At 42.1% G+C, this 13,464-nt stretch overlaps 1 protein-coding gene across 1 annotated transcript in view; it reads right to left on the bottom strand.

Moving 5' to 3' along the window:
• The window catches only part of LOC126100255 (dynein axonemal intermediate chain 7-like), an 844,976-nt gene that overhangs the window by 773,488 nt on the left and 58,024 nt on the right, over window positions 1–13,464 (bottom strand). The window contains exons 2-3 of the mRNA XM_049910840.1: window positions 8,524–8,567; window positions 8,273–8,355 (exon numbers count right to left, since the gene is read on the bottom strand). Coding sequence (XP_049766797.1) covers window positions 8,273–8,355; window positions 8,524–8,526 — 86 coding nt within the window. The 5' untranslated portion in view covers window positions 8,527–8,567. The remainder of the gene's footprint in view (window positions 1–8,272; window positions 8,356–8,523; window positions 8,568–13,464) is intronic.

The raw sequence follows: 13,464 nt of genomic DNA, 5'->3' as shown, positions 1-13,464 counted from the left end.
AGTCTCAATGGGGCACTGTGAAGTGGGGCGTTCCCCAAGGGTCGGTGCTGGGCCACTGCTGTTTCTTATTTATATAAATGATATGCCTTCTAGTATTACAGGTGATTCAAAAATATTTCTGTTTGCTGATGACACCAGCTTGATAGTGAAGGATCTTGTGTATAATATTGAAACAGTAACAAATAATGTAGTTCATGAAATAAGTTCGTGGCTTGTGGAAAATAATTTGATACTAAATCACAGTAAGACTCAGTTTTTACAGTTTCTAACTCACAATTCAACAAGAACCGATATTTTGATCAGACAGAATGGGCATATTATAAGCGAGACGGAACAGTTCAAATTCCTAGGCGTTCGGATAGATAGTAAGCTGTTGTGGAAAGCCCATGTCCAGGATCTTGTTCAGAAGCTAAATGCTGCTTTATTTACCATTAGAACAGCATCTGAAATAAGTGACACTTCAACACGAAAAGTAGTCTACTTCGCATATTTTCATATGCTTATGTCGTATGGTATTATTTTTTGGGGTAATTCTTCTGATTCAAAAAGGGTATTTTTGGCTCAAAAACGGGCTGTTTGAGCTATATGTGGTGTAAGTTCGAGAACCTCTTGTCGACCCCTATTCAAAAATCTGGGAATTCTGACATTGCCCTCACAGTATATATTTTCTTTAATGTCGTTTGTTGTTAACAATATTAGCCTATTCACAAGAGTTAGCAGCTTTCACTCAGTTAATACTAGGCAGAAATCAAATCTGCATGTAGAATGCACTTCCTTGACTCTTGTGCAGAAAGGAGTGCAGTATTCTGCTGCATCCATTTTCAATAAACTACCACAAGAACTCAAAAATCTTAGCAGTAGCCCAAACTCTTTTAAGTCTAAACTGAAGAGTTTCCTCATGGCTCACTCCTTCTATTCTGTTGAGGAGCTCCTGGAAGAGCTAAAAAATTAAGCAAATTCCAGTGTTACATTGTTGATTTTCTTCATTTAAACTTATGACTTGTCACCTGAATATGTTTTTTTTTTATTTCATTTTATCTGTTTCTAATATTGTGTTATAATTTCATGTATTGACTCGTTCCATGACCATGGAGACTTCTTAATTTGGTCCCACGCAACAATAAAAAAAAATAAAAATAAAAAAAAAATAAAAAAAAACTGATGGAAGTCGACCTTGAGGAAGATCAATTTGGATTCCGTAGAAATACACAAGGCAATACTGACCCTACAACTTATCTTAGAGGACAAGTTAAGAAAAGCCAAAAGTACGTTTTTAGCATCTGTAGACTCAGTGAAAGCTTCTGACAATGTTGACTGGAATACTCTCTTTCAAATTCTGAAGGTGGTAGGTGTCAAATACAGGGAGCAAAAGGCTATTTACAATTTATACAGAAACCAGATGGCAGTTATACGAGTTGAGGGGCATGAAAGGGAAGCAGTGGTTGAGAAAGGCGTGGGACAGGGTTGTAGCCTATCCCAAATGTTATTCGATCTGTATATTGGGCAAGCAGTAAAGGAAACAAAAGAAAAATTTGGAGTAGGAATTAAAATCCGTGGAGAAGAAATAAAAAGTTTGAGGTTTGCTGACAACACTGTAATCCTGTCAGACACAGCAAAGGACCTGGAAGATTGGTTGCTTGGTCTAACAGAGGGGGAGGGACCAAACTGCTAGTGCTAGGTCATCGGTCCCTTGTTCTGCTTAAAATAATTCCACAAGGGTGGAAGCAAAATAATCGAGACATACAAAACACAGATGGAAGAACGGAGAAAACCACAAGAATGACAGAAGGGCAAAAAACACTAAAATGGACCAAATCGGACAAGAAAACCACAGAGAGATGCAAGAAACATGTAGAAGAGATCGAAACAAGAGAGCAGATTACCATGGCTGGCTGACCATGAGAATTAAAAGGAGGAGCCAACTACTCTGCAACACATTAAAACCTCCACCCTAAAAGCACTAGGGCGGAGGACACAGAGGGACAAAGGATATGCACTAAAACTTAAATCAAATAATAAAACCTACCCTCATGAATAAAACGTAAAACTAAATCTGCTGTTGAGACATTGTCACCCAACACCACAGGTAGGGTGTTAAGAAAGTTAAAAGTCCACTGCAGAGTGACTAAAAGTGGGCAGTCCAGGAAGAGGTGGACAACTATCATTTGTGAGCCACAGTGACACCTAGGTGGATCCTCAAAAAGGAGGAGGTAACCATGCATTAGCCACGTATGGCCAATGCATAGAAAGCAGAGGACAACTGATTCCCTGGGAGAGGACTGCATGGAAGACTTCCACACATTCGTAGTCTCCTTAATGACAAGTAGTTTGCTGTGCGTACTATTATGCCATTCCATCACCCAAAGCTGAAAAACACTGCAGTGTAAGACATAACACAGGTCAGTTTTGGAGATGCCCATCTCCAGAAGCTGCTTCCTTGTAGCCTGTTTGGCCAGCCTGTAAGCAAATTTGTTGCCTGGGATTCCGTTGGATCCTGGGGTTCACACAAGCACCACTGAATGACGGGACCATTCCAGGGCATAGATGGACTCCTGAATAGATGCTACCATAGGATGGTGAGGGTAGCACTGGTCGATAGCTTGTAGGCTGCTCAAGGAGACAATACACAGGAGCAATAACTCGCCAGCACAGATGTGCTCAAGAGCATGCGATATGGCCACCAGCTCTGCAGTGAAAACACTACAGCCATCTGGCAAGGAGTGATGTCGAGAATCTAGAGGAAGTGATAGCGGAGAGCTGCAGGGTTAACGGAGTCCTTAAGGCCATGCAAAAGTCCCAGAAGAATCTGTGGCCTAGCTGTACACCATGGGGGTGTACATGAATGAACCTCAAGGAGAGGTGGTAACAACAAAGATTCCAGTTCAGACAGAAGGGACCCGACACGAACCACAATTGTAAACCCTCACCTGGGATGCCGATGCGGGAGATGAACTACCATGGTTGGGAAAAGGAGATGGTAATTCAGATGCACAGGAGAACTACAACTGTGTGAAATGTACCTGGTGAGCAATTGTGCATGCCTAATCATCAATGTAGGGACTCTGGCCTCAATCAGGACGCTGGTCACCTGACTCGTTCTAAAAGCGAACACCATAGTGGTGCACTGGGTCAAGTAAAAGCAACACTGAGGGCACCGCCAAACCATAAACCAGACTGCCATAGTCAAGGCGGGACTGAACAAGAGCTCTGTAGAGCTGCAGCAGCATAGAGCGATCTGCACCCCAGTTGGTGTTGCTCAGGTGGCGGAAGGCATTAAGGTGCTGCCAGCACTTCTGCTTAAGCTTAAGTCATTAGGGAATCAAAAACCAGTCCTAAGAATTGATATGTCTCCACTACAGTGAGTGGATCATCATTAAGGTACAGTTCTCGTTCTGGATTAACGGTGTGACATTGACAGAAATGCATGACACACGACTTTGCAGCCGAAAACTAGAAGCCGTGGACTAGAGCCCATGATTGCGCCTTGTGAATGGCTCTCTGTAGGCGGCACTCAGCAACACCAGTACTGGAGGAGTAGTACAAAATGCAGCAATCTGCATACAGAGAAGGTGAGACTAATGGTCCTACAGCTGCTACTAGACCGTTAATAGGCACTAAAAATAGAGAGACACTCAATATGGAGCCCTGCAGAATGCCGTTCTCCTGAATATGGGGGCAACTATGGGAGGCACCAACTTGTACATGGAAAGTACAGAGCGACAGGAAGTTATGGATAAAAATTGGGAGTGGGCCACAGGGAACCCACTAATACAATGTGGCAAAGATATGATGTCACCAGGTCATGTTCTATGCTTCACATATGTCAAAAGAGGCAGCAACCAGGTCTTGGCGTCTGGAAAAGGCTAATCAGATGGCAGACTCAAGGGACACACGATTATCAGTGGTAGAGCAACCCTGGCAGAAGCTGCCCTGACATGGAGTCAGTAGACCACATGACTCAAGGACCCAGCCCAACTGCCGACACACCATACATTCCAGCAGCTTACAAAGAAAGTTGTTGAGGCTGATGGGGTGGTAGCTATCCACTTCACACGGGTTTTCACCAGGTTTGAGCAATGGAAGGCTGGTGCTCTCCCGCCATTGCGATGGAAAGACCCCATTGAACCAGATCCGGTTGAAGATGAGATGTTGCTTGTAGTCGGATGAGAGATGTTTGATCATCTGACTGTAGATCCGATCCGATCTGATCCAGGAGCTGTGTCAGGACAATGTGCAAGGATGCTGAGGAGATCCCACTCTGTAAATGGAGTATTATAGAGTTCACTGAGACGTTCAGTGAATGAGAGGGCTTTCCTTTCCATCTGCTGCTTTGAGGGTGTAAAAGGCTGGGGGGTAGTTCTCCAACATAGAAGCTCGAGCATAGTGCTCAGAAAAACGCTTGTCAGTTGCATTTGTTTCAGTAGACAACACACCATTGATGTTAATTCCACGGACAACTGTTGAGGTTTGGTACCCAAAAACACATCTGATCTTCATTCAGACTTGGGAAGTTGACGTATGGTACCCAATCGTTGACACGTACCTCTCCCAACACTCCTGTTTCCAGCTTATAAAAATAAGCTGGCGAACACAAGCTATTAGGTGCTCTAGGGAAGGGTGCCACTTATGTTGCTGTGGAGCTAGCCACAGCTCTTTAATGGCCTCAGCGACTTCTGGCGACCACCAAGGGACTGTCTTTCACTGGGGGCACCCTAAAGAATGAGGGATCGTGTTTTCCACTGCAGAAACAATTGTTGTAGTGACCTGCTCAACGACACCATTGATGGCACCATGTGGGGGAGATTCAGTGCTGACAGCAGAGGTGAAGGCTTCCCAGTCTGCCTTGTTTAAAGCCCATCTGGGTCGGTGTCTATGGGCATGATGCTGGGAGAGTGATAGGAAGATGGGGAAGTAGTCACTATCACACAGGTAGTCATGTGCTCACCAGTGAATAGATGGGAGAAGGCACTCCATTACTAAATTGGTGATCCCTTGATGCCTCAGAACATGTCCTACCAACCGATCCCTTCGTCTGGTCAAATTATGCCACAAACTCCTCTTCTCCCCGATTCTATTCAATACCTCCTCATAGTTATGTGATCTACCCACCTAATCTTCAGCATTCTTCTGTAGCACCACATTTCAAAAGCTTCTATTCTCTTCTTGTCCAAGCCATTTATTGTCCATGTTTCACTTCCATTCATGGCTACACTCCATACAAATACTTTCAGAAACGATTTCCTGACATTTAAATCTATACTCGATGTTAGCAAATTTCTCTTCTTCAGAAATGATTTCCTTGCCATTGCCAGTCGACATTTTATATCCTCTCTACTTCGACCATCATCAGTTATTTTGCTCCCCAAATAGCAAAACTCCTTTACTACTTTAAGTGTCTCATTTCCTGATCTAATTCCCTCAGCATCACCCAACTTAATTCAACTACATTCCATTATCCTCATTTTGCTTTTGTTGATGTTCATCTTATAACCTCCTTTCAAGACACTGCCCATTCCATTCAACTGCTCTTCCAAGTCCTTTACTGTCTCTGACAGAATTACAATGTCATCAGCAAACCTCGAAGTTTTTCTTTCTTCTCCATGGATTTTAATATCTACTCCAAATTTTTCTTTTGATTCCTTTCCAGCTTGCTCAATATACAGATTGAATAACATAAGGGGAGGCTACAACCGTGTCTCACTCCCTTCCCAACCATCACTTCCCTTTCATGTCCCTCGACTCGTATAACTGCTATCTGGTTTCTGTACAAATTGTAAATAGCCTTTCGCTCCCTGTATTTTACCCCTGCCACCTTTAGAATTTGAAAGAGAGTATTCCAGTCAGCATTGTCAAAAGCTTTCTCTAAGTCTATGAATGCTAGAAACTTAGGCCTGCCTTTCCTTAATCTATTTTCTAAGAGATGTCATAGGGTCAGTATTGCCTTACATGTCCCAATATTTCTACGGAATGCAAACTGATCTTCCCCGAGGTCGGCTTCTACCAGTTTTATCCATTCATCTCTAAAGAATTCGCGTTAGTATTAGCATAGTTTTCTGACATTAGACATTCTATCATCAGCACTGTAAAGGACTGTTTCATTCTGTGGCACCAAGTACCATTTCCACAGCCAAATACATGAAGGGAACGAAGCTGATGTAATAAAATCCCTGGTAAATGCAAGTATACACAGAGGTGACAAAAGTCATTGGATAGTGATATGCACAAATACAGATGGTGGTAATACCATATACAAAACGTATAAAAGGTTAGTGCTTTGGAGGAGCTGTCATTTGTGCTCCAGTGATACGTGTGAAAAGGTTTCCGACATGATTACAGCCACACAATGGGAGATAACAGACTTTGGACTCAGAATGTTCCGTGGGACATTCTATTTCAGAAATTGTTAGAGAATTCAATATTCCAAGACACACAATGCCAAGAGTGCACTGAGAACACCAAATTTCAGACATTATCTCTAAAAACTGATAACACAGTCACCAATGGCCTTCATTTAACAACCGAGAGCAGCGACATTTGTCGGAGTTGTCAGTGCTAAAAGACAAGCAACACTGTATGAGATAACTGCAGAAATCAATGTGGTACCTATGATGAACATGTCCGTTAAGACACTGCACTGAAATTTGGCGTTAATGGGCTACGGCAGCAGATGGCTGACATGAGCGCCTCCGCTAACAGCATGACATTGACACCGGCACCTCTCTTGGACTTGTGGCCATATCAGCTGAACCCTTGGAGACTGTAGAACCTTGACCTTGTCAGATGAGGTCCAATTTCAACTGGTAAGAGCTGATGGTAGGGTTCAAGTGTAGCACCGACCCCATGAAGCCATGGACCCAAGTTGCCAACAAGGCACTGTGCAGGCTGGTGGTGGCTCTATAATGGCGTGGGCTGTGTTTACATGGTATGGTCTGGGTCCTCTGGATGTTTGGCTACTTGCAGACCATTTGCAGCCATTCATGGACATCATGTTCCCAACGATGGAATTTTTATGGATGACATTGCGCCATGTCACCAGGTAACAATAGTTCAGATCTAATTTGAAGAACACTCTGGAAATTCGAGCCACCCAGATCACCTTACGTGACTGCCGTTGAACATTTATGGGACATAATCAAGTGGTCAGTTTGTGCACAATATCCTGCCCTGGCAACACTTCCACAATTATGGATGGCTAAGAAGACAGCATGGCCCAATATTTATGCAGGGGACTTCCAACAACTTGTTAAGTCCATGCCACATAGAGTTGCTACACTACATCAGGCAAAAGGAGGTCTAACATGACATTAGGAAGTATCCCATGACTTCCGTAACCTCACTGTAGATGCTCCCTGTTCAGCCATTAGCGCCATTTCAACAGTCCTGTGCATCTGATTGGCACTGTCTCCATCCAAGTCATCAGCCAAGCAGCTACAGCCCCACTAAGGAGCATCATCAATTATGTACAGCAGCTGGTCATTGGTCTACAAGCCATCAAGTAGTCCTGATTGTTGCAGGTTTCGAACTTGGTCCAGCATTGGGTGCCCTTGTCTATTGCTCGAGTCAGTCGCTGAGGCTCCTGGTTTCAACTTGGGGCACCTGCACATTCGAGCCAGCCGCCTTGGGTCACATGTAGCACATGCCAACTAATGGCTGATGCACTATGGAGCTGATACCTGACTTGCTTCAGGAAGGCCACCATTGTTGCACGCTTCTGTTATGCTGCCAAAAAATTCCGCTACCTCAGTGCACTTACTGCTTGATAGCCACAGCTGGCTCCTGCACCACAGGCAATGCCAAATGCAACATTCATGGCATCATGCTGCTACTTTGTTGATGATAAGTAATTTTATCCCCTTTTACTTCATGGATTCCTAAAATCTAGTTTCTATTTTATTTTCAAAGTTAAAATCAACAATGGAAAATCCAGGCTGGATATCTCTCAACAGCTGGAACCACCAAAAAAATTAGACATAATGTAAATTTTTCAATAACAGATTTTAAGCCATGAGTACATACTATTGAGTGGCACAAATATACCAAAAAAGAAAAAAAACTGTTCTGACGGAATGACAATGACCTATGAAACATGATTACTGTGTAGCAAAAAGCTAAATAAAAACAAATAATTACACCAAACCGAATGATATGTTATCCAATGATAGAGGCAAAAATTTGATTTACAATCAGATGCATATATTGTAGACTTCTAAAATGGACATGGTAACACAGAATGGGATTTTTATGACTCGACAAAGTACTCAGTCTTATTTACCTTTCTTTCTCTGCTTCCTGTTTCTTTTTATCAGCCATTTCCAGTGCCAACATCTTCTTCTGCTTTTTTGACAATTTGGGAGGCTAGATGCAAAAAACACATTACTAAGCCAGCTTCTAAACTTTTTCTCAGTAAATATACTTGTGAATATTACAATATTTACAGCCTCTTATATGATAATTTCATGTCCAATCATTTAGCACAAATATATACAAGTTCAAATATTAAAAATACTCATTATGTCTACCCACCATTTTGAAATTAGAACTTCACTTGGATGTTGTTAAGCAGATATCTGTAACATTTGAATCAAACATGAGCATCCAATGATAAAACAACCAATTTTACAATAAATAAATGAATCATAGAGTATGAAACTTATAAATGTAAATATAAATCCAGTAAGCTTATGAACAAATGGAATTCAAATAACAACAATGTAGGAAAAGATAGATTGCTACTTACCATAAAGATGACATGCTCAGTTGCAGACACTTACACATAAGCTTACAGTCACAGCCTTTGTCAGAAAAAGAAAGAGAAACACACACAAGCAAGCACACCTCACACACCCTCGACCGTCAACGCCAACAGCTCAGATCAAATTCTTAGAATATTGATTAGTAGATTCCTTCATCATAAAAGCACCACAAGCTACAGACAGTCACTGCCAGACCAGTGACAGATGAAAGCTGTCAGCATAGACACACACTCAAAGTTTCCATCTGCCTACACAGCTGGAAGCTTACTTACATCAGGCCACTCTGTAATCATCATCTAAAATGCTCTGATTCAGCTTTTTACCTAACAGAACTACTAATCAGAACTGTGGTATCAAAGTTTATAGTCAATTGAACATTCAGATTTGATTGTCATACTGTATTGTATCAGGTGATGATAGCTATAGTGTTCAGTGGCAGTAACAAATACATAGTGACATTCCTGTGGATATGGACTGTTTCCAAGTTGAGTATTTTAGATTGTTCAAATTTTAATAAAAAAAAAGCTAATATTCTGTGTGTGATGTAGTACGCTCAACTTCCTCCAGAAGTAAATCTAGGCTTGCTATGACACACTACAATGGTGATGACAATGGTTGCTTTTGTATTCCATAGTGTTAACCTATCTGCCATATATTTCACATAGTGACGAAAAGGTTCCCACTCTTGACACAAGTGCTTTGAGTACCACTAGAAATGGTGTCAGTAATAGTCGAACTGTTTCGTCTGCATATAAAGTGCACTAATTTCCAGTATGTGGCATGTGCTGTTTGCCGGCAGCTTTTCATGATGTAACAAAGAGTGTTTCTTCCACATGCCATATTCTAGACAGTGCAAACATTTCTGGGTTATGCTTGCTTGATTTGTTAAACTTCTGGATACAAGACAACATGTTACAAATCAGTGTTTCACTGCCTCATATTAATGTTTTGACTTGTGTACTGAGTATAGAGGACTTTCTGAACTAGAGTTAGGAGGGGCTAAAGATTCTGGGATACACATTTTTGTTAAAGATAGTTCAAGACTATGATTTCATTGTGCTGGGCCTTTCTACCACACTATACCTGAGCAGGCTGCTCAAGAACTGCACCAATGGAAAGACAATGGGTTGAAACAATCCATTTTTGCAGGTCAGTGAGCATCCCCCTCGGTTGTACTTAAGAAGCCACCAAGAGATATACGTCCATGTAGCGATTTCAAAGCCACAGTACACCCACAAACTACTGTGGATTCATTTCCTTTCCCATGACAGCAAAAATTAATGGATGGGTTGGGACAGGGTAGATTCTTTTCCATGATCAGTTTATGTGATTCATACTTACAGTTACTGCCACCAAAAGCAATATTTTATGATCAACACTCTCTTGGGATTGTTCCATTTTCGAAGACTACCTTTTGGAAGAGGTTCTGTTCCTTCCATGTTTCAATGTTTCCCATAACAATTAACAGCAGAAATCCCTTCACATACAAACTACCTGTATGATATGGTTGTTGCAGGTTGTATGCCTGCTGAAAATCTGGTAAATTTACCATGTTTGTTTAATGTGCTTATTGCAGGTGGTTTTAAGTCTAACGAGAAAAAGTTCTTCTTTTTCTACAAAAAAACTTGAATATTTATGACATGTCATAAATGAACAGGGTATTCATCCTGCTCATTTGCACTTGTCAGCAATTAAAGATTTGGTGGTACCAAATAGCATCAAAAAGCTACAGGCCATAATGGGGAACTTACTGCATTAAGTTTATTGAAAATGCTGTGCAAATTGCTGCTCCACCAAACCAGCTGCACCAGAAGGGTGTTTCCTTTGTGTGGGCCCAAGAATGTTCAGATGCAATTTAGCTGTTAAAAGATGCATTGTTAAGTCATCATCATCTGATTCATTGATCAACATAACTGTGTTGACTTAGCTGTGGATGCAGATTTTTATGGTATTGGAGCTGTGCTCTTCTGTCAAACTGGTTCGTCTGATAGGCCCATTGCATTTTCCTCAAAAACTCTCAACAAAGTAGAGCACAATTATAGTCAACTTGTAAATGAGGTACTTGCCATTATCCATGGAATTACCAAGTTCCATCAACATTCGTACAATCATAAGTTATACTTGAGCACAGATCAACAGCCTTTTGTAACAGCTTTGTTCAATCCTTCCAACCCTGTCCCACTGCAGACAGTGCAAAAATTACAACACTGGGCTCTGCTGTTGGCTAATTATCCATGTAAGTTGTTGTACAGGTCCACTGCATAATATTTGAAAGCAGATTTGTTGTCTTGCTTACCGGACGATACTGACAAAGCATTTGATGCATCTGAGAAATCGTGTTATCAAGCTGATACTCAAGACTCTGAAATTCTTCAAAATTTTCCTCCTGACTTTTGGTGTATTACTGGAGCCTTTGATCCAGCTCTTTGGGTAGTTTTGCAGCATGTGCACCACAGGTGGCTCCAATGTTTGACAGAAATTCCCAACCCAGCAGTGCCTCACTACTTTTTGCATCATCATGTGCTATCCACATGAGCAGGTGTTCTGCTGCTGCATACAGAGAAATGATGATGCACAGCTCGTCATTCATTATTCCATCCACAGGGAAGTTTTGTCATTTTTGCACCAAAATCACTAGGACTTAGTTTGCACAAAACAGCTCACTTGACTTTATTGTTCTTGACAGAGGATGGAAGAAAAATTTCAGCAAATGACTTCTCATTGCAATGTTTATGTGGAGATTCAGTCCGTTCTACCACTCTGATTTTTTTCTGTGTGCGTATCTGTCTGGACTGCAGCAATGCATACATAGTGATTTTGTGGGTCCATTTTTGGACATGCAATGGTTCGTCATTGATAGCCGACAGATACAGTAAATTTCCTTGTGTAGTCCCCATGACATCCACCACTACTGCTAAAACTGTACCGACTTTGGTTTCTATTTTTTGTCTTGAAGGTTTCCTGAGGTTGTTGTCTCTGACAATGGACCACAGTTCACAGCAGCTGAGTTTCAGCAATTTTGTGCTGACAATAGCATACACCACGTCCCTACTGCTCCTTTTTGCCCTCAGTGTAATGGTGAAGCTGAATGGTTTGTTGAATCATTCAAAAGTAACATGGAGAAACTCCATCCCTCTCACACATGAGAGCAACATTTAAAGATTTTTCTTCCTGCCTTTCAATCCTTGCTAGGTGATGAGAAATAACCAGCAAAATTGTTACACAGTCATCATCATTGTATCCTGTTGCATCTTCTGCAGCTGCCACAAAAATAGTTCATTCCACAGGGTAAGACAAGGTTTGAGCCACAGGACAAAGTTTTCTTTAAATTTTTTGGCACTGGGAGCACAGTGTCATCACAGAACTTTTGGCTAATCCATATTATGTCATGCAAAGTTCCTCTGGGCTGCACAGACGTTAAGGATTGGGGATGGGTCGCTAGCGGCTCAAAAGGAGGTAGTGGGTTTGCTGGCTGGTAATATGGGATGGAGGGGTGGTACAGGCATGAGCTAGTGATGCATAGATGTCACGGCTGGTGGGATTGGCACACTATGAAGGTGATTTGGAGACATAATTTGTAAGGGGTTATAGCACAGAGCTAGGGGAAACTACTGTATGGAGGGCATGGAGACAGTGGCTTAATTGAGATTGAAGAGAGGAGGGTTAAGGGAGTGAAGGATGTGTTGCAAGTCTAATTCTCATCTGCATAGTTCAGGAACTGTGGTGGAGGGGGGAAGGATCCTGATGGTTTGGGTTGTGAAGCAGTTATTGAAATTGAGCATATTTGCTGCATGCTACATCATCAGGTATTCAACTTTATTCTTGGCCACAGTTCAGTAGTGGCTATTCACTCTGGTGGACAGCTAGTTGGTTGTCATACCAGTAAAAAGCTGTGCAGTGATTGCAGCAGAGTTGGCATGTGACATTGCTGCTTTCATGACCCTGCCTCTAATGGAGGATGATAAGTCCGTGGGGACTGGAGTAGGAAGTGCAGGGTAGGTGGATGAGGCAGGTCTCCCACCTGAGACTTCCACAGGCATATGATCCGTGTGTCAGGGGTTGGGTGCGAGCATGACATTAGGGTGGACTAGGGAGTTGTGTAGGATGTGAACACAAATGAACACCACTTCAGGAAGGGTGAAAAGGATGTTGGGTAGGATGTCCATCATTTCAGGGCACGATGATAGAGAATCAAACCCCTGGCAGAGGGTAATGTTCAGTTCTTCCAGTCAAGGGTGATACTGGATGATGAGAGATGTGCTCCTTCAAAGCTGGTTCTTGGGGATGGTATGAGGATTACATATGTGTGAGAGAGAGAGTATGGTATGGGACATCTGTCTGTAGCCTATGTTTGGGGGGAGAGGAGTAATGCTGGTCTGCAAATGCCTTCTTTCCAACAAAATCCTCAGTCTCACAGAAGATTCAGTCCCATCCACATGCCTCATCTTTATCCCAACACCCAAGTTTTATATTGGTAGGCTATTTAATGACATGTTCTTCTTCTCCTGATCCCTACAGTTTAAACACTTCTTTGCCACCAGCCCCTCCAATCAAGGCCAACCTAATACAACATTTAACCTTGCCTCTCCATCGAACACAAGAAAGGAAAGCCATACAAAAACTCAAAACATATTCTAACCTATAGACATATCCTCCCTACAGGCAATGATTCACAATGATTACCTGACAGAAGATTTCCACCAACTATCTG

The sequence above is a fragment of the Schistocerca cancellata genome, chromosome 9 (genome assembly GCF_023864275.1).
Source record: "Schistocerca cancellata isolate TAMUIC-IGC-003103 chromosome 9, iqSchCanc2.1, whole genome shotgun sequence".
Lineage (NCBI taxonomy): Eukaryota > Metazoa > Arthropoda > Insecta > Orthoptera > Acrididae > Schistocerca > Schistocerca cancellata.
Note: the sequence above shows the minus strand (reverse complement) of the source record. Positions and strands in the feature narration are given on the sequence as shown.